Genomic DNA, 22,698 nt, shown 5'->3' on the forward strand with positions numbered 1-22,698 from the left:
AAGCAGAGACACTGAAAATATAAAGGCACAAATTGAACTCCTAGTGAGAAAAACTACAACATTGGAGATAAAAATACAATGAATGGGATTAATGGCAGCTAAGATGTTGCAGAAGAAAACAGTGAACTTGAAGACACAGTAACAGAAACCATCCAAAATGAGAGAGAATAGAGACTGAAAAGAAAACAAAACAGTGAACTGTGGGACATCTTCAAGCAGCCAAATATAAGTGTAACTGGGAACACTAAAGGACAGGAGAGGAGGGGACAGAAAAAAGTATTCAAAGAAATGACGACTGATAGTTTTCACTTGGTGAAAACTTTAAATCCATAGATCCAAGAAACTCAACCAACTCAAGTACAAGAAACATGAAGAAAAGTATGCCAAGGCACATGCACTAATCAAATCACTTCAAACTGGTCATAAAGAAAACCTTCAAACCAGAGAAAAAAGACACGCTGCATATGGAAGAACAGCAAATGGTAGATTTCTTGTCAGAACAATGCAAATTAGAAGACAGTGAAGCCACAGTGGATCAAGTGCTGGGAAAAAAAACAAAACAAAAACCTTTAACAAGAATCCTTTATGCAGAGAAAGTATCTTTCAAAAATAGAGGAGAGAGGTAGTCAAAAGACACAAACTTCAGTCACAAGAGAAGTACCTGGGATGTGAGGTACAGCATGCAGATGTGGCTAATGCCGCCGTGTGGCCTATGGGGAAGTTGAGAGTGAATCCTGAGAGTTCTCTTCATAAGGAAATGTTTCTTTTTTTGCTCTTTTATTATATCTCTATGAGAGGAGGGATGCTGACTAAACTTACTGCAGTTATCATTTCACAATGAAAGTCAAACCATTATGCTGCGTACCTTAAACTTACACAGTGATGTATATCAGTATTGCAAACCTGGGGGAAAAAAAGGCAAAATACAGATGTTTTCAGACATAAAACAGTTGGAGGATTTACCGCTAGCAGACCTGCACTACAAGAAAGGCTAAAGTTCACCAAGCACAGGAAAATGATGTTAGATGGGAACTTGCACCTACAAAAAGGAACGACAGGCACCAGAAACGGTGACTATCTGGGTAAATATCAATCCTTTGCACTTACTAAAGTCTCCTTAAAAGGCAATCAACTGTTTAAAGCAAAAACAGTAACAGTGCATGGTGGAATTCATAATACAGAGAGCAATAAATGTTTGGTAGCAACAGCATAAAGGCCAGGCAGGAAGAAATGAAAGTATGCAACTGTAAGGTTCTTACACAAGTAGTATAATAACATTTTAAGGTAGCTTGTGATAAATTATAAGGTGCATGCTGTAAACTCTAAAGGAGCCATCAAAATAACACAACACAGAGCTATAGCTAATAAGTCAATATAGGGAGCATAAAAGCCAAAGAAGGAGCATAAAACATAGTTAATAAACCCAAAAAGAAGAGCGAAAAAGTAAAAAGAAACTCTGAGCAGATGGGAAAAATTGAAAATAGTGAGATGATAGACCAAAATTCAAATATGTCAGTAATCACATTAAAGTAAATGGTCTAAACAACCCAATTTAAAAGCAGAAATTGTCGACTAGATTAAAAAGACTATCCACAGTGGAATACTCCTCAGCAATAAGAAGGAATAAACTATCTACATGATTCATCTCAAAATAATTAGGCTGAGCGAAAGAAGCCTGATTTAAAGAGTATGCACACTACAGTTGGATCTTGCTGTTTGTGGCAGTTAGTTCCATAAAGTCACTGTGAACACTGAATCAGCAAATAGGAGCCTCTGTCCCTAGAGGAAATGAGGGCTAGGCTCCTGCAATCCTACGGGTACAACATTCTGGTCAACTGATGAATAACCCTGTTTCATGTGTGTTTCTGTTTAAGGACACCTTATTTAAACTGTTGATCCACTACTGCTGAATTCCTAGCCAAGAGCACCAGAACTCACACCTAAATGAAACTCCTCTAACATATGCACTTTCTCTGTAAGGCATATCCTGCCTTCTTGTACTTAAGGTCCCAGACAGCACTTCAGTGTGACATTTGAGAACCATTTTAAACAGCGAAATCACCAACACAAAGCACAAAAATGTGAAAACATGGCATTAAAAAGACCACGAAAAGGACATTTGTTTATAGCATGAGATTCAGAAAGAAAGTGTGAGACACAAGAAGGTAGAGTCGCCATGCTTGGCCTCAGCTGGGAACAGGGGTGTTGGCAACTCAGTTTCTGCCACTCTTTCCATGCCTGAGTAACTGAGAAAATGCTCAGTATTGACTTTGGTTACAAAAAATTTTAGTGAGTAGATAAATTTGCAAATATGGAATCTGTGAGTAATGAGCAAAGACTGTGTTATTCACATATAAAAAGTTGTAGAAAATACAAATGCAGAGAGAAAGCAAGCAGACCAGTGGTTGCCCTGGGGATGGGGGGAAGGGGGGAAGAACTACAAGGGGCCAGGAGGAGACTGGAGAGTGATGGGTTCAGTATCTTGAGGGTAGTGATTTTTCACAGGGGCATACAAAGCAACACTTGCCAAACTGTAACTTTAACCACTTGCCACTTACTGTATGTCATGATACCTCAGTAAGGCTGTTAAAAGGAAGACAAGGCTGGTGGTGGGAAGACAGAAGGGTGAAGAGACCTTTATAGGGTCTTACAGTGAGGAACTGCTAACCAGGGAGTGAAGACTGGATGAAGGAATCAAAGGTAATGTGACATTTCAGACTTGATGGGCTGATAATGATGGTATGGTCAGTAATGGAATGAAGGAATGCAGAAGGAGGTGCAGGTATCTGAAGGGTAGAGAAGTATATCCGCTCGGAGGTTCCTGACCTGGTTCCAGGCCCTCTTCCCCCTTATCAGACCAGTTTTCCCAGTTGCTGTCCACTGGCTATGGAAATCCATGAATTTCCTGACTTCTCAACACCAGCTCATTTCCCGTTATCTTATCTTCTGCAATGATACTATCATCTTTGTGATCCTCTTCTTTTTTAATCTATCTCAAGATCCCTGGTGTCTCATGCCTGCTGCATCTAGTATAAATTTCTTGGCTTAACCTTTGAGACCTTCTGAAATGTGGTACCAATTGATTACATTTTCTCATTATTCACTACCCTGTGCCTTCCACCCAAATCAGGGTGGTTGATCTCACCAATACAAACCAGCTTGTTCATAGGTGTCTCTTCCTTCAACTAAAAACTCTCTGTCCCTCTAAAACCTGGGTCCAGCAGAACCTAACCCATGTCTTCTCTGAATGCCTACAGAGCCAGTACTATCATGTGCAGTGCCTAATTGTTGTCTAATTTTCAAGTGTGCTAATTATACACCTTTATAGAAGCTCATTAATCAGCTAACATAAGGCAATGCTCCAGGCTAGCAGTAACCATGGATGAATAAGGACGGAGTCTGGCCTCAAATGTGGAGAACAGAGGCAATAGCGCAATGGCACCACCACCAGGGCCAGAGCACAACACCAAGTCATAACGGTTGGATGAGATGCTCTGCTTTGGGGGGTCAGGGAGCATGTCACAGGGGGGTTGGATGTGAGCCAGATCTTGAAGGCTGAGTAGAATACTTTCATGCTGCAGAGGAGAGGGCTTCACAGGCGAAAAGTCAAGAACCCAAAGGCAGAGGAGTGTAAAATGGCAAAGTGACGTACTTCATGTAGGCAGGGACTGTGTCATTCGCACCTTTAATTCTCTCGTGCCATTAATACAGTAACTGCCAACAGCCCACATGCAGTAAATACTGGCTGAGCTGAATTAGTTATACCTGATTTTAAGAGGTTTCATCTAGATCCAGAGTGAACAGTGTGTTACAAGTGAGGTAGAGCACTGTATCCTTTATAAGTCTGGATTAAGTGGTAGGAATTTATACCACCAATACCAAAATTGGAAGGGTAATTTAAAATAGCTTTAATGGCTCTTTTCCAGGCAGCACAGCCATATATGTAAGGCAGCGAGTGCAGCAGGATTCAGTCCCCAATTGCTCAAATATTACCTGTGAAGTAAGTAGAAGATAATATCCTCTTTTACTCGAGCAAAAATTACAACATTCCTAACCTTTTAAATAAATTACAAAAAAGGTGTTCATTACATCAATTCTATATTTAGAAGCCATCTTACCACATATTAGTTTTGTGATAGAAATTGATGTCATTTTTATATTATCTGGAATTTCAGAGAAAAATAATGCTTTATTCTGCTAATGCAGAAGCAACCAGAGTCCATAAGTGTTTAATCCTTGAGCACAATTTATTCCAAACTTCAGGAACGTTGGAATAAAATATATGCTGAAGAGATGTAATTTAAGAGTCACAGAAACTCCTACAGTATAAGCTCTCAGGATTTCCCTTCCTGTTGTGTGTGTGAGCTGACCGTGGGCTGATGTTTGTTGCTCCAGGAGTGACGTCACTAAGTCTAATTTTGAATGTCATGTGGGTTATGGGAAACAAAGATAAATTTCACTGTGTAGTAGATGTATGATTTGGAAAAGGAATCGGAGATTATAAATAAAATCAGTCCCTAGCAAAACCACACAGCCTCACCAGTGGAGCTGAAGTCGACAGGCCCGATCCATTTGAAGGCTGGTTTCCGGCCGCGCTCTTCTGTGACGTGCACCTTCTTTATCAGAGCCAAGCTGGTCAGAACATTGGCTATGTCGTAGAGGCGTCGTACCTTTGCTTGAATATGTAAAGCACAGTTATGGTTACGCTGTCTGTGACACCAGATTTTAGTTTATGTGACAGGTCACTTTTCTCAGCCACCTATGTATAAATGCCACGTGGAGAGCACTGGGTGGGATGAAGAGCCCAGCAGCTCTGTCATGAAACCTCCTGGGATTTGTGAATCTGATCTGTCTAAAGACACATACTAAAGGAAGGTTAGCGTGTCCTTCCATTTCCACAACTTCACCTTCCACAAGAGGCACCTGGTGTGACAAGCAGGCAGCTGGGTGCACCGTGATGGCAGGACCACCCGGGGAGGAAAACAGGCTGTAATTAGAGGCCTTGTAAATGCAATTCTGCTATGTGGCATATCAAAAGCTGGCCCTGAGTTTCTCCCAGCAGGCGGAGGTGGCCGCAGCCCCATCAGGCAGATGGCTCATGAAAATGACAGAGATTCCCCAGAGCCCCTGTGAGGCTGCACTCCTGGGCATGTGGGTGTGCAGGTCTCAAGTTTATGAGGTACAACTGTGCTAGACAGGCGGCTTCTCAGTGGGGAGGGGTGGGACGGGCACTCCCTGAGTCCTGCGTGGCTTAGAAAATGCAGCTACTGGAGGGGAAATGCAGAAGGGGTGGTAAGACAGTCCACTGGCAGGACTACACCCACAAAGTAGTATCTAGTCAAGATACTGATATACAGGCAGTAAACCCAGCCAGCTTGGGGGCTAAGATCAAGCAAAGGAGCTTTGATTATCGCCCAGAAATGTCAAGCATTCATCCCTGCTACCACTTCCTTCCCAGTCCTGACAGAGCTTGATTTTATCTAGTCATTTCTCCTCCAGGGTGGCTGTATTTCCAGGTGGTAACAGAAAAAGCTGGAGGATGTTGAGCTCATGGCTTCCCAGGGCTCCTGGCAGTGGGGGGCACTGGCTCAGGACTCAGGCTTGGGCTAAAAGGAAGGTGCAGTGGGTATGACCCTCAGAAGCTCTCCTTGTCCAGCAACTACATCCCACCAGCCCCACCTACCCTGACAGAACCATTCCTCTGGTTCTTTCCTGTGGACAACTTTCATCTCCATCTATCAGAGGAGTATGCAAGGAGCGAGGAAAAACAGGGAAAGAAAACTCAGACATTCTGTCTTGGACGAAGCTACTAAATAGATACTAAAGAGAAATGCAAAGTATCTTATACCCTCCCTGACCTGCACTTGTGGGATGGCATTCTGTTTCCACCGTCCATGCACGCTGAGGGACAGGCATCTGACTGCACTTTACTGGGAATTCCAGTATGTGTCTAACTCACCTCTCAGAGCACCAACAATCATGTGAGTGCAGGAAGGGGCGCACTTCTCAAAAACCAGGATTCTTTTAATCTCAGAGGCAGGAAATATCAACACATGATATGCCACCCTTTTCCATCAGTAAGTGGATTTAGGTAAAGGTGCTTACTTTTAAATTTACTATGGTCCGGGGTATCTGGGCGTTGTTCTATCAATATCCTGGCAGCCACATCCAGAGTGACGACCTTGGTTTTGGAGACGAGGAAGAGCATGACAAACTTCTGGCTCATGATTCTCAGAGACTTGTCTTTTCTGCTGTTTGCAGATGCTACAGAGAATGAAACAAAAGCACCAAAACACACAATTTACCACAAGAAAGATGTCCTTAGAGTTTGCCAGAACTATTTAACTGTGCGAGCAGACGGAAAGATCACTCTGGTGACAGGCAGAAGCCTACCGGACACACATCACAAGATGGCTTGGAGAGAAATAAAACAGGTTTTCTTGTGGCGTATAAAATTTACAGTAGGTAAAACTCTGAAGTGCGTATTTTAAACTACTTTTAATGCTTTATATTCATACTTCATAGAACAGAATCCATGAGGTGAGGTGGTTTTCATGAAGCAACTTTTAAAGAGATGAATGTAGGATAAATGATAGGGTGGGATCAGAAAGTTTCCAAAACATCGATTTTTCTCTCAAAGGTAAGGATTCCGTTTTTATTTCTCTGTACCCACAATATACAGAATATAGCCTTAACATAGTGGGCACCCACTTCTTCATCACTGTTCAGAAATAGATGGAGAAATAAACTATAAATATATAGGAGACACTGATCATATGTGCGCCGTCAGATGGCAGGCACATCATCCCTGACAGATGGCTGTCTCCCTTGGATATGAGGATGAGAACTGGCTCACGCGGTGGAGCTAACAGGCACGAGGCAGTGAATCTAATGAAAACCAGGCCCACCTTTGTTTCTGTTTTTTATATTTGCAAGTAAAATATGAGTGGTACTTGCACTTAATCATTCAAGCAACAGGAAGTGAGGGGATAATGATGATCCTTGGTTAAAACAGGAAGAGGTTAAATACGAGTTGGGAGGGGAAGAAAATGGAGACGTAACTGAAAAAAAAAACTGCACTAAATGAAAGCAGGGGTTGTCTCTCCATCTTATCAACATTTTCTGCTAACAGGGTTCTTTTCTAAGTAATCTACTCCAAAACATAATTTTAAGGACTTAATCCTTTGAAAAGATAGCTTCTTTCCTTAGAGGCTCACAAATGGAAACCAGCATGGAGCTGTCAATCTGAAATGGGAGCGCTGTCAGTGATCTACAGTCCAGACACACCAGACACCAGGTGAACCACCACTAGACTGCCTTTGAGTGAGGCTGAGTGGGAAGCCCAGTTGGGCAGCCATCTGTCTCCCTTCCTTTGGTAGAGAGAGTAAGGGGACGTGTCCCTCCAGGGTTGCCAGTCCGGCACTTGCCATCCCAGCAGTGAACCTCTTTAGGGGAAACCACGGCTCTTTCTGCCTTTGCTCACATGGTCACAACGGACTCACAGGAAGGGCAGTCGGGCTCAGAGAAATCCAGTAACTGTTGATCTTGGGCATCTGGAGAGCCATCTTTTCTCCGTTCCCCAAATTTATACTCCATGACACCCAGCTCTTTCTGTTGGAGGTGAGCCATCTGTTCTCCGTATTTCTGCTCCTCTCCCAGCCTCTGGAGGGCCCTCAGGGTCTTTGGCAGGCTATGCCATCCATGCCAGCCGTACTGATTCTTGGCCACCCGGCTGACCAAATGCAGTGACTCCAGCACGTTTACGATGTCGTAGATGCGTCTTCTTTCAACACCTGCTCGAAAAGCAGAAGCCAGCCATCATTATTTTTGCATTTATCATATCCTTCATGATATGTCATAACATATCAAGCATTTCTGAATATAAACCCCTTGAGGGCCTGGACTGTGTCTGTCAACTACTTTGCCTGATGTCCAGTGTAATTAATGCCCAGGAAGCTGGATGCTCAGACCACAAACGAGTAAGAACACAAGCAACAGAAATTAATGTGTTTTTTGAAATCCAACCCTCAGCAAGGTCAAGGATAAAACACCCACCTAGAGATGCATGACAGTTCCATCTCTATCACATGAACACTAGTATGTCTTTCCTTTGGACCTGTTAGGTAAACTGCACCAGCATTGCAGCACGTGAAAACAGGCAGGCAGCTGATGTCTAAGGGGTGTCTAATGGACACTGGGTGGTCCACCCTGACTTGTCTTTCTAATTATGCAGACTATAAAATATCCATAATGGATAGCTTGTTTGGACAATACTCTTTTCCTGGAGTTTTAAAAATGACATGAAGGAGTTACCTTGTTAACTCTTAATGACTCAGTAAGGAAAACAGAAGATAAGTATTTTGTTTCCTATTTTGCACTGGAAACTCACAAGCCAAGAGCTTGGGCATCTTAGGTTCTGAAGGAAGCTACAGCCAGGCATGGAACAACATCTGAGTCTCCTTTTGCTCGTCACAACTATTAACCACTCGGTGTTCCCATTTACCATATTCTGCCAAACAGCCCAATGGTGAAGCATGGAAAGCCTTCATGTGTAACACAGGCTGGCCATGATGTTCATCAGCTCCCCATGCACTTTCCCAACACTCCCCCGACAGCTAGGGTTATGAGCTATCAAATTTACCAAAAATATTTACAGTGGTTAAGTGTGGGGAATCCGGGTTCAGACTGCTTGGATTTGAATCCCTGTTCTATGTCTTACTACACGAGTGATCCTCGGAAGTTCCTTAACATTTCTGTCCTGAGTATTTATCTCCTAAGATGATAAGGATTAAATGTGACCACAAACATAAAAGGTCTCCAGCAGGTATTAGTTTTGTCTACTGTTTATGTATTATTTTGTAAATATTTTCTGCCCATCACTGGAGAACCTGAACTCCCTATTAGCATGAGAGGTCATAGTAAAAACAGATCTTAAAAATATCTTGTGATTCATCTTGTTGTGTAGGAGGATTTTGGGAGCGACCGGCCCCCTCTGCTCTCATCTTTGTATCCATAACAAAAGCCTCCAGGCATCTCCCAGAAAACTGGTACAGCTACAAACATGCCCTCTTCTGCTCACTTGCCAGAAGCTGTTCCATAAGCAGGGCAGACTCACTGAATGTAGCTTTGGGCACTTCAAAGGCTTAACACAAGAAACAGACCAAATTATAATGAGAACTTTGGAGCTGAGAGGAACTCCTATCACATGCATGGAAAGATGTTTCACAGTCTATCAGAACATTTCAGCTCACGGCCCTAAAAGGCTCTTCACCCTCAGAAGCTCAGGCTTCACTGCCAGATGCCTGATGGAAGGTGCTGGCAGCGGCCCTTTTCTAGATCCGCCCGCTTCTTTATTCCAGTCTGTTTTCATATATTAATACATTTTTGTTAAGAGTGTAATATTCTATAAACCTTCCCATTAGAAATGTCATGTGAGCACAACCAAGATACCCCAGGGCCAGCCATATGCCCCACTGTTTTGTTACTTCGTATTAGATACAAGCTGTTAAGCACTACCTAGTGGCTAGACATCCCAGGAAGGGAAAATAAAGGAGATTCTGACCACTTGGAGAGTAAGACAGTGCTTATTATGCACAATGGTGCTTGGTAGGCAATGCTGGCAAAAGCCAGGTTGGCAGCTGCTTGCATGGATAATCACACACCTTTTCAATCTAGACAGAGCTTACCTGTCCACTGGTTGGTGCACTAAAATGTCCCATTTCACATTTCAAGATCTGCAGGTCACTCTGGGATTTACTCTGCCAGGGAAGGTTCTCCCTGGCACTCAGCCTTCTTTTTCTTTTGTATCAAGGCACTCCTATTAATACTGTCATGGTGTTGGTTACGCCCGCAAGGGTGTATTAACTGTTGCTCTGCTTCCCTCAGTTCCTGATGGACTGAAGTGTATCTTAGCCCAGCAAAATAGTTCCTTAGGCTGTGCTGTTTCCCATTTACTAAGGTTACTCCCAGTTCTTTAACCTCTTACCTATAGCATCTATGTTAACTATGCATGGGATCAGAGTCTGAGAAACAATCTGTGATTTGAATGCTCTGCATATTCTTGGTTAAAATATGGCCTTACAGCTCGTGAGCAGGGATGTAGCAGGGAGTTTAGACTTAGCCTCAAAGTATGGTCACCACTGAAATAGCTCCTGGGGAGGACTCCCATTTTTAGACCTCACAAGAGGAGAGATGGCAAGTTCATTTTGCTGGTCTGAGTGATCATGAGGCATTAGGAAGCTACTGCAAAAAATCTCTGGAGTTCTGCTGCAAGCAGTCATACCATGGGGATCTGCAGAGTGATCTGCAGCTCATGAGAGTAGGAATCCACTTCTCCATTCTCCCTGGAACCTGTAACATAGCTTTGCAATACCTCATCTTTTGTCCTCTGCATTGACACTGGTGCAAGGCCCCTTGATGGAAGCTGTGTATAGAGGAAGCTGGCTTCGTGAACTCCAGCTATATGATCTGTTGTTTTAACCCTCATTCTGTAAGACTAGTTGACAGGACCCTGTGCCTCAAGTTGGTCTACACTGAGTCATGACCCAGCTGGCTCACTTTCCCCTTCTTGTTTCACTGCCACTGATGATGATACTGTGTTTTACTTCTGGGTTCCAAAACAGATCCCCAGTCGAACACTCCACTTCTTCCTCCTAGCTACAGAGGCTCTCAGGACAGCTTGGGGAAGGTGGACAGACATCCAGTAAGAGCTAGGTAGAAACTGTTCCACAAACAGTAAGAATTACCCAAGCCAAGCCCTGAGTTAGGCATATTACTGACATTATCCTCAGCTTGGCTACGTTTCTGCAAGGTAGCTCTATAGTCCCTGTTATAGACAAGAAAATACTAACTAACTTTTTAAAGCTCTCTCTCATAGCCTATAAACCGAAGACCTGGGTTTCAAATCTAGCCCTGTTGGACCCAAAACCAGTCCTTGGACTTATCACAGCCCATTGCCTCCTTACTATTTCAGTTCCCAGCAACTAAAATTTTTCTAGCCATCAGTTTGAATAATTCAGACTGACAGTCACTTTACTGGAGCACATTTCTCTGGGCTATGTAAAGAAATAGAACTAATCAATAAAATACCTAGGAATAAACCTAACCAAGGAAGTGAAAGACCTATACCTTGAAAACTACAAGACACTTTAATTAAGAGAAATTAAAGAAGACACTAACAAATAGAAACTCATCCCACGCTCTTGGCTAGGAAGAATTAATATTGTCAAAATGGCCATCCTGCCCAAAGCAATCTATAGATTCAATGCAATCCCTATCAAATTACCAGCAGCATTCTTCAATGAACTGGAACAAATAGTTCAAAAATTCATATGGAACCACCAAAGACCCTGAATAGCCAAAGCAATCCTGAGAAGAAAGAATAAAGTGGGTGGGATCTCGCTTCCCAACTTCAAGCTCTACTACAAAGCCACAGTAATCAAAACAATTTGGTACTGGCATAAGAACAAACCCACAGAACAGTGGAACAGAACAGAGACTCCAGACATTAACCCAAACATATATGGTCAATTAATAGATGATAAAGGAGCCATGGATATACAATGGGGAAATGACAGCCTCTTCAACAGCTAGTGTTGGCAAAACTGGACAGCTACATGTAAGAGAATGAAACTGGATCATTTTCTAACCCCATACACAAAAGTAAATTTGATCAAAGACCTGAATGTAAGTCATGAAACCATAAAACTCTTAGAAAAAAACATAGGCAAAAATCTTTTGGACATAAGCATGAGCGGCTTCTTCATGAACATATCTCCCCAGGCAAGGGAAACAAAAGCAAAAATGAACAAGTGGGACTATATCAAGCTGAAAAGCTTCTGTACAGCAAAGGACACCATCAATAGAACAAAAAGGTACCCTACAGTACGGGAGAATATATTCATAAATGACAGATCTGATAAAGGGTTGACATCCAAAATATATAAAGAGCTCACGCACCTCAACAAACAAAAAGCGAATAATCCAATTAAAAAATGGGCAGAGGAGCTGAACAGACAGTTCTCCAAAGAAGAAATTCAGATGGCCAACAGACACATGAAAAGATGCTCCACATCACTAGTCATCAGAAAAATGCAAATTAAAACCACAATGAGATATGATCTCACACCAGTAAGGATGGCCACCATCCAAAAGACAAACAACAACAAATGTTGGCGAGGTTGTGGAGAAAGGGGAACCCTCCTACACTGCTGGTGGGAATGTAAATTAGTTCAACCATTTGGAAAGCAGTATGGAGGGTCCTCAAAAAGCTCAAAATAGACTTACCATTTGCCCCAGGAATTCCACTTGTAGGAATTTCCCTAAGAATACAGCAGCCCAGTTTGAAAAAGACAGATGCACCCCTATGTTTATTGCTCTATTTACAATAGCCAAGAAATGGAAGCAACCTAAGTGTCCATAAGTAGATGAATGGATAAAGAAGATGTGCTACATATATACAATGGGTATTATTCAGCCATAAGAAGAAAACAAATCCTACCATTTGCAAAAACATGGATGGAGCTAGAGGGTATTATGCTCAGTGAAATAATCCAGGTGGAGAAAGACAAGTACCAAATGATTTCACTCATCTGTGGAGCATAAGAACAAAGTAAAAAACTGTAGGAACAAAACAGCAGCAGAATCACAGAACCCAAGAATGGACTAACAGTTACCAAAGGGAAAGGGACTGGGGAGGATGGGTGGGAAGGGAGGGATAAGGTGGGGGTGGGAAAGAAAGGGGGCATTATGATTAGCATGTGTAATGTGGGGGGAGGCACGGGGAGGGCAGTGCAACACAGAAAAGACAAGTAGTGATTCTATAGCATCTTACTATGCTGATGGACAGTGACTGTAATGGGGCTTGTGGGGGGGGACTTGGTGAAGGGGGGAGTCTAGTAAACATAATGTTCCTCATGTAAAAGACATAGAACTAATCAACAAAGTAAATATATAATCTATCATAAAGTTTATTCAGTTTTCTTCGGGACTTTTCCCCTTTTTCTTCTGTATGTAAAACCCCATTCTTTAAGAGGACACCTCACACCTGCAAATCACTTCTGCTTATTTAAGATTGTCAACAACATGCTCATCATCAACCCAACTGCAACCCATGCCCCCTAGGGGCCTCTATGCAGTGGCGGCTGTCTACGTATTTAGAGCTATTATATACACTTATGCTGTGCACATACATGAATTCTTCGTTAGAAGATTTAGCTGTTTTAGTAATGTCTAGATGTGCTTCTAGCTCGGCAGGCCTGCTGTGAATATCATGCTATAGGGCTTCCAACATCATGCTCTTGCTTTCAAATCTTGCCTTATCTCAGAAATAACAGCAGTTCTGAACTCTTAGAAACACTATTAAAAATAAACAGCAGGATATTTCTAGGAACTTTTTGCAACTGTGTGAAATAAGATGAAATTAAAATATGAGATATTAATTTTTAATGTGAGTCCCAAATTTTTGTTTGACCCTCAGGACTAGAAGTTTCCCTGGAATCCTGTACATAACAATGAGAAACTTGATGACAGAAGGAAGCTCTACTTGCCCCTCTGTCCCCAACTTTTGTGGGGGCCCATTCTCTACTTAATAAAAGAGGCTACCTTATGCCTTCAGTCTGCCCGCGGAAAGTAGTTACCCACTTTGACTGGAGACAGGCCTCTGGATGATCTGATGATACGTACCAAGACTGACAGCAACTTCATCAAGGGAGATGGTAGTTTTCTCAGTTAACAAGGGATAACTCGGATAGCGAGCTAGAAACTTCTGGCATAGGAGTCCTAAACTTTTCTGTTTTCTGCTTGGCCTTCGCTTTTCAAATTCGTCCACGGCACTATCCCCAACATCAAGCTACAAAGGGAAGACACAAGGGAGGGGGCAGATGACATGGTTAACACCCTAATGAGCAGTGGTGGCAAACGGGGGACCTGCCAGTTCATACCATCCTAGATTCTGGTTAAAATACATTTCCTAGCTTAATTTTCTTAAAGCTTTACTGATTGCTTTCTCTGAATTTTTTACCCTTTGCAACTTAAAGATGAATCTACTGGTTAAAAACTTAAAAAATGAAAAATGCAGTCATTTATAGGTTGGTACACTCTTGTTCCTAGTGTGCTCATTGGACCTGTAGATCAGCACCACCAGGAGTTGTTAAGAGATGCGGACTCTCAAGCCTCATCCCACACTGATGTATCAGAATCCATCTTTTCATAAAGTCCTGGGTGATTCCTGGTAACGTGATAGCTTGAGATGCACTGGCCTGTATTATGTCACCAAACTGTTTAATTTTATACAAGGGTTGATGGCACTGAACAAGGGCAGCCAAATCTTATTCTTTCTAATTATAAGTCCTAAACTAGCATCCTTGTTTCATCAACCCACATTTGAAAGGCTTCAGTTTAAGTCCCGAGAAAGCAAACGTAAAAGTGGACATATTCCAGGCGAAAAGTGATATGATTATCTCCATAGCTTCAGAAAAAGCATTTGATAAATTTAACACCCATTAATAATTTTCAAAAATGCCCTTAGAAAACTGGGAATGGAGAACTTCTTTAATAAAGTGTATCCATAAAAACCCAACAGCAAACCCGTCTTAATGGGAAAATCCTGGAAACACTCCCTTAAAAATCAGGAAAATGATAAGGATGTCTATTTTCACTGCTCCTCTTTTATATCCTGTTGGAGATACTAGCCAGTGCAGGGGAACAAGAAAAACAAACTGAGGACAGGGACTGGAAAAGAGTACATACAATTTTCATTCAGCAGAAGACATAACTGTTTACATTAAAAAAATTTTTTTAAATCTCAAATTACTGAAAATGAGAGGATTTAGCAAGGTAGCTAAAAAGACAATATATTAAAAAATCAGCTGCATTTCTATACAAAAGTAACAGAAAAGTTATGTGAAAGATCACAATAGCAACAGGAATGATTACGTTTTTTTTTAGGGCAAATCAAGCAAAATGTATCTGTGTAAAATGTTAAAACTTAAGAGAATTATACTGACTTAGAAAAATTATACTATCTTCATGGATAGGAAGACTCACTACCATAAAGAAGTTAATTCTTCTTACATTAATCTACACGCAATGCAATTCCAATTAAAATCCAATTTAAAGTGTGTAGGAAGAGAAAAAGGGAAAGATAGAATATCCGTTCTGAGGGAAAATAAATTGGGGGTCTTGCTTTAACTGCTATACAACATGCTATTGGTGTAGGGATGGGCAAATTGGCTGGTGGAATAGAAAAGACCCCAGCAACAGATGCACACATAAATGGGACTTTGACATAAGACAGAGGAACTCAGGGGAAGAGGAAGGACTATATAAATGGTGCCGGGTCAACTGATTACAAGAAGCAACATAAAAGAAAAAGACAAGCCCCAAATTGAAATGTAACCCATATAACTGATAAAGGATTAGTTTCTAGAATATACAATAAACTCCTACAAATCAGTATGAAAAAGAAAAACCCAATAAAAATCAGCAAAGAACATGAACGGGCACTTCACAGAAGAGAAAAAAACACGGTGCCCAGTAAACATGTGGAAAGAAGCTTAACCTTATTCGTGACCAAGGAAAAGCAAATGAGGGCCACAGGGACAGACAGCTGTACACTCACCAGACTGGCAGACATTTATGCATTTGGCAATTTCAAGTGTCAGAGAAGATGCGGATGAGTAAGTGTTTATACCTTAAAGGTGGATGGGAAAACTTGGGAAGGCAGTTTGCACTGTCCTGTGAGTACTTGCATATCCGATGACCCAGCAGTTCCACAGCTAGGCTTGCACCCAAGAACAGTAGTTCTCAAACTTGCTCGTCACAGGATCCCTTTGTATTCTTAAAAATTACTGAGGATTATCTTCTTTTTAAAATTAGTTCTTTAGTACCTTTTGATTGAATATGATACTATAAAATATACTTTTCATATATGTACTATTAATACTCATGAATCTACCTCTCAACCCAAAACCAGAATATTAATTTACATCTGCCCATCCTGCAGAGTAACCTGCCTCCTAACTTTGTGTTTATTTCCTTGCCATTTAAAAAATCACTCTATAATACATGTCACATCTAACATATGTGCATTATAGCTTAGATTTTATTTTTCATTAAGCTTTTGTAAAATTGAAACTATACAGTACTCTTCTGGGACTTGTTTTTTTCAATTAAGAAGTTCTTCCATATACTTGCATACAGCTGTAGTTCTCTCATTTTCATTGCATATGATACTCCACTGCATGAATACACAATGATTTATTTACACATTTTCCTGTTTATAGCCATTTGGCTATATCCAGTTTGGGCTAATAGGAACTAGGCTTCCATGATATTCTTTGTTCATGTCTCTTGGTGTACGTACACAGGAGTTTCTCTAAGGCAGTGGCTCTCCAGGTATTGCCTGATTTGTATTTGGTTACATGAAAGAATGTTAGTTTTATCACTGCAATGAAGTATACAGCAGATTTAATTCATTTTGTTCTGCTAATTTCAAGTTGTAATTTGGGACATCTTTTTTCCTCCCTTCCCAGTTTCTTCATTTTGAAAAAAATCCACTGAAAGGAAAAATGGAAGAGAAATAACACACAAATCTGTACCTTTTCTTAGCAGGTCTGGGAAAAAATTTGAGGAGAGAGTGAAACATATTGACTTATTAAAAAAAGGTATTGATATGCTCCTTATTCAATAGCTTTTATTCCCCACATGACAGGTAACTTAAAGATGACTTAACTTTAAAGTCAAAACCAATGAAATTAACATACACAAGAAAATGAAATTTCCCGAGCAAAAAATATTTCGACTAAGATTACCTAAAATCAGAGCAAAATTACCGTTCACAGCAGCATTAAAAAGATCCAAATTCTTTCACTAAATCAAAATTATTGAACAGTCTTGCTTAAAAAACTATCTTAAAATGTGTACTGGTCAAGGGAATATCATATAGAAGAAACGGAAGCATTTGTTATGAACAATGAGATACAGTGAGAATTCCATTTCCGCTATAAGTAACAAGATAATAAGTTTAAGTTTATTACTGCTTTTGGCTGACTAGTCACTGAAAAACTGAGAATTCTGACTTGTTAATAATCAAGCAAAAATTTTAAAATTCTGTAAGACCCCTGGAGGCACAGCCTGCTTACCTGCAGGGAATCTGTAAAAGCACCATCCTTGTTTTCAATGGGTCTGAAGAGCCCCTTTTTCTTCTCCCGGTCTCTGATGTCCGGGCTGGCGGCACTGATGAGAATCTTCAGGTTAGCTGTCGGCGTCCACGGTTCTGCCTGCTGCCTGTCGACAAGCTTAACTGGAGTAATGGGATTTCGTTCTGGAGTGAAGATTTTGTGCTTTGATAAATCAATTGGTTCACTTTTTATTGGAGTCTTTGGGGCCATCCTTGAGCGATCAACAAATATATTTTCCTATTTTAAAAAAGGAGACCTTTTAGCAGTAATGAGAAAAGGCAGGTATCAGCTAAGATTACACTTCATTCCCATTATTCACTAAGACATGAATATACAAAGAGACCACATATTCAGGGCTGGAAAACATCAGGACAGGATTAATGAAAATAGAAGAATTCATGGAAACTGGAGCGGCTCCAATTAGAAACTGATGATAATCTACCATTCTTATTAAACATATTTTCCATGACATCTCTGTGAAAGAGGTCATAAGGATATCTCTGTTAGTGGTGGATGCTTATAATCGTTGGGGATGATAATAAGGGCAAATGTGGGTTGAGTCCATATTGATTCTAAGTGTCAGATTAACTAACAGATTAATTAGTTAGTTTGAACTAATGAGGTGCAATTATGCTTTTGTAGTTGAATGTTCACCAGTGCTAATACAGCAATTTGCAATTTTCAGGAATGATTAATGGAAAAGCATCTAAGAAAACGCCACATTTCAAACCAACTTCAAGAGCTGTCTAATGTTATTCCTCTACAGCAGTGCTTCTCAAACTACCCATGGTGAAGGACTGAGGTTTTTTATTTCCAAACTGCACATACCAATGTGATCTTACTTAATAGCACTTACTCCCATCATGCATGACACTCCACTGGCATGTGCCACTCAAACTGACCTACAGGCTGCTCAACAGGACGAGACCACTGATCATGGGCGTAGATGTCACTGGGAATAATATCAAATTGCTAGAGGGGTTCCTAAGGCTTTAACACTCAAGTTCTTAATTTTTTTGCAGCTTAGTAATACTGTGTGGACTAGTACCTGCCCCCACACTTTGGGTAGACTGTTAGATAATTCTAAGAAAAGATTAATGATGGGGTCATTGTGTTCATTAGTCCATTATGAAAAATAACTAAGTATACATATTTGAAACTATCAAGTAATTAAAATAAATTTCTTTCCCCTAATATAAGGTTTTACCATTTGAAAACAGAGATTCTGCTTTCTGTAGCAGAATTCACTTCCAGGCAATAGTACCTCACATAATTGGAAGGTGGATGAGTTAAATGTGTCATTCGCTTTCCTGTACATGTATCACTCTTACAGCCAGTGTGTTCTTGGCCTCTGGCTGATCAATGGCTTAAAAAAAAAATGCTTTCCCATCAGTTAGTAACATGTGAAGAGGGAAAAAAAGATTGTCTGGGAGAAACTGGAGTTGGTGTTAGCAGGTCAGCTCTTGTTCCTTGGGTCAGAAGAAGCTCCCAGCCCACAGTGATGAGACTGTGGCCTAGGGAAGAGGAAGGAAGGGCATGGGGTGTGGGAGACCGTCTTTGATGCCACAGCTGCGGTTAGCATCCAGCCTGGAGCAATGCGTCTACTCAACCTCTTAACAAGTCCCTACTTGTGTGTGATTCTGTTAAAGCCTGTAACACAGGCAAGCTCCAGGGAAAGTACTGAGCGTTTACTAGGTCCCATGCCCTTCCTTATGTACTTTACCTATGTTAACTCCTGACCCAATCTGGGGAATCAAGTACTATTATTTTTCCCATCTACAGACGAAGAAACAGAGGCACAGAGAGGTTAAATCACTTGCTCGAGGTCACATACAACCTTCACTCAGGACAGAAGTCATTGGTATGCAAGAAATAGCTGACAGTAGAAGGATCTCAAATTCTGCATCTAGAAATGAGCTTGTTCTGGGTGTACATGAGAAGGAAGTTACCTTTCTCTCAGCTCCATTAAAAGGCATCCCACAGGCCACTGATCTCCACTAGCACCTTCAGAGAGGCGGTACAGGAAGGAGCTCTGCATGCAGGCTCTAGGCTGGCTTACCTTCCTCTGCTATTTATCAGCAAGTTGCTTCTCCTAGCTGTATTTTAATTCTCTCAACTGAAAATGAAGTTCATAAAAACAGCAACCTCAAGAGTTATGAGAATAGTTCCTGGTCTATAATTCCTGAGTACTCAATAAAACTGAGCTGTTACCTTCGCCCTTCTTTCCCATTCTTTATTACCATTCTTCTGGCACTCAGAGCTAATATAATATAGCACATCATATTGCTGTTTAACTTCCTGGGTATCTATCTTGTCTCATTAATGAGATCATGTACTTCTGGAGATCAGGGAGCAAATTCCACATGTCTTATTTCTCACAGTTTGACACAAGGCCTTTCCCCTTACAGGTGCTCAAAGAACACTGTGCCTTGATTATCTAGTTATTCCAAAAGGTATCCCCATGGTAAAGGGTAGGGAGGGGAGTTAGGTTACCTGGTAGGTTATGGTTTTTCTACATCAAAAGGAAAAAAAAGGCTAAGCAAATTGTTTTCTGGGGTCTTAGGCAAAAAAATCAACTACTGCAGTCTACACTGTGCTCTATTCATCTGTGTGTACTTCAGTCCTGACAATGAATAAGGCAGCAGGAAGGGGATGGCAAAGAGAATGCAGAAAGCTGGGTTTTGTCTCACCTTTTTGATATTGGACAAACTATTCATCCTGTCTGGCCCAAGTTTCCCTACCAATAAAATAGGGGTTCCGACTACAGTATCTATCTGCAAGGCTCCCCAGCTGTGTGGTGGACATTGGGATGCACCCAGATCTCTCTAGGAGTGAAAGACTCATGCCTCCCACTGCTGGAAGTAATGCCAACAGGAAGCCCTTAACTGGACTGCCTTCGTTGAAGAGTACTTGCTGGGATTACGCCTCCCCAGGAGGCCTGTACTGTCCTCAATGGCTGGTAGAAGTCATGCTGAGTCAGCACCACCCTGTGGAGTCATTCTAGAGTGGCCCTTCACACCCCTCCCCAGCCAGGGTAAACTCTGATTCCGGCTGAGGCTGTGGCAGCTCCCCTCTCCCTCCGTCCAGTTCTGCTGCCTTCCCGTCCACAGGCACTGAACCCCAGAGCTCTCCCCTGTAAACCACCTGCACACCAAGTCTGTGTCAGATCTGCTTCCAGGAAATCTCAGCCGCAACACCCTGGAAATCTGTTCTCCATTAGAGACAACCAGACAACAGGCTCTCAGCTCTCCTGGGGAAGCGGGGATAAGGTACAGCATTGCAGAGGATGAGACAGTTAGATAATGGAGGGGAAGGCAGCTGGTCTCTATACAGATGTTCATCGTTATCAATTACACCAGCATTACCTCTGTGGGGGAGGCTGCCATAGGAGGGACTTGCAGGTAAGTTCTTGGTGCTAGTCCTGTTTCTGTCTCAGTCATAGCTTTGATCACTGTATTGTTACCTCAAACTGTGTGTACCCTCATCAGACTGGTCAAGGCCCTAGGCAATATTTTGCTACCCACTTTCCCACGTCCATCTCATGCATACTCCTGCTTTACTTCAAACCTGTCCTGCACTTTATCACATCTGAGCTGCTGCTCACACCATCACTTTGTCACTGATGCCATCAGCTAAGCTTTGCTTACTGAAACCCAACCCATCCTTATGGCTCATTGCATGACTGGTCAGGAAGCTCTCCTCTAGCTGACGGATGACTCCCCTTCCCTTCAGGTACACTTTCTAGAACAGATGGGCATTCCCTGAGCATCTCCCAGGGGTTCCTCAAACCACCAGTCTGCTCTGACTCACAGCGATCACTGAGGTCACCTCTCAGTTGCCAAATCAGTGGCAAGATATCTCACTTGCCCCCACTGCCATGGTTATGGCTCTTGACTATGTATTTTTTTTTAATTAAAAAAATTTTTTTTCTTTTGGTATCATTAATCTACAGTTACATGAGGAACATTATGTTTACTAGACTCCACCCATCATCAAGTCCCCCCTACATACCCCATTACAGTCACTGCTCTTGACTGTGTTTTGCTCTATAAAACCCTTGACACTTTCTCCCTTGGTTCTCTTCCCACTTCTTTAACTGTTCCTTCTCAGTCTCCTTCATTGGTTCCCCTTTTTCTACTCTCACAAAGCTCAGCCCTCTTCTCCTGCCTATTTGTTCTCTGTGGGATAGTTCACCCAGTCTCATGCCCATGGCCTTAAAATCAACCTGTATGTTCAGAATTCCCAAGTTTGTATCTGGCTAGGACCTTTCATTATTCCAGTATCAGGCAACCCACTGCCTCCTGTATGTGTTTATTTGGCTGTAACTACAGTTACAAATATATATTTCACATTGAACTCACCTTTCTTAAAAAGAGATGAATGGTCTTCAAAGAAAACCTATACCCACTGAATCTAGGCATTGTTCCCAAACGCACCATGCTCGCTTCTACTTCTTCCCTGGTTTCCTCCGTCTCCCTGTCTGAGTCTTAGGAGTCATTCTTCAAGCCCTAGATCAACTGTCGTCTCCTTCACAAAGCCCTTGGAACAGCTCAATCCTTACTGCTCACCTCCTTGTCCCAAACGGTCCATTTTCTACTTCCACCATCCCCAAAACAACTTAGGAGGAGTCTTGCTTAGGAACCCGCAATCGGGCACAGTGAATCTGGGTAATGAAGTTGAAAACTTACAACTTTTAAAGAAATGTTCTAAAGAAAAGTTCTCCATGAGCAGTAAGATGATGCATGCTTTATATAGTACTTCTAGTTCTTGACACATGTGCAGATGGTCAAGAAAGATAAATCCTCTAATGCCAACAGACCACAGAATACTGTATCAGGCATCCCTTAGAGGGTTTCAAGAGGCAACAGCTCCGCCCCACTAGCCTCTGGCCCCTCTGGGTGTCTTGAATGTTTCCTGAATGCCCACACGGCATGTTGTTTCTCCTTTCAAGGTCCTTTGGCTCACTTAGCCCAGATGTCACCTCCCCTGTGAAACGTCCCAACTCTGCCCAGACTCCCCACAAATTTCTTCCTCCCCTATTTTGCTTTCGCTCCTATTAAAGCACCTGCCAAATTTAGATACAGTTGGTTAGGTTAATATCTGAGTCCCTGAAGGTCTCTCAGGTAACCAGGGCAGGGCCCGCATCCTATTTGCCTCTGGGCTGTCAGCTCCCAAGTACAGAGAACAGTAATGTGCAGCTGGGTGCTTTGCAAACACCCAAAGGGGGATGTGCTGCTTATTAGCTCCAGTTTGTGAAAGAAAAAAACAGGCTTACAGAGGGTAGAGGACTTATTAAACCATCGTACCCCCAGCATCTGGAACACAAACATTTGTCAGGGGTTATGTAACAGGAGTGGCACAGCAGGAAATCAAACCCAGATCTCTTGAATCCAAACCCCATGTCCTCACCAGCCCTAGATGTCCTCTGTCCTTCCCTTCTGTTCCCACAGCCACGTGAGAAAGAGCCGGTAGGGGCTCGGGGTTTCTGGGCAGAGGCGCTCTGTTCTCATTCCTTGCC

General features: G+C 42.0%; 1 protein-coding gene across 2 annotated transcripts in view; it reads right to left on the minus strand.

Moving 5' to 3' along the window:
• The window catches only part of E2F7 (E2F transcription factor 7), a 37,477-nt gene that overhangs the window by 12,412 nt on the left and 2,367 nt on the right, over positions 1–22,698 (minus strand). For both annotated transcript variants that reach the window (XM_036877173.2, XM_036877172.2), the window contains exons 3-7: positions 17,142–17,417; positions 13,684–13,849; positions 7,503–7,793; positions 6,106–6,264; positions 4,541–4,675 (exon numbers count right to left, since the gene is read on the minus strand). In XM_036877173.2, the coding sequence (XP_036733068.2) occupies positions 4,541–4,675; positions 6,106–6,264; positions 7,503–7,793; positions 13,684–13,849; positions 17,142–17,417 (1,027 nt within the window). The remainder of the gene's footprint in view (positions 1–4,540; positions 4,676–6,105; positions 6,265–7,502; positions 7,794–13,683; positions 13,850–17,141; positions 17,418–22,698) is intronic.

This window comes from Manis pentadactyla, chromosome 10, assembly GCF_030020395.1.
Source record: "Manis pentadactyla isolate mManPen7 chromosome 10, mManPen7.hap1, whole genome shotgun sequence".
NCBI classification, from domain to species: domain Eukaryota; kingdom Metazoa; phylum Chordata; class Mammalia; order Pholidota; family Manidae; genus Manis; species Manis pentadactyla.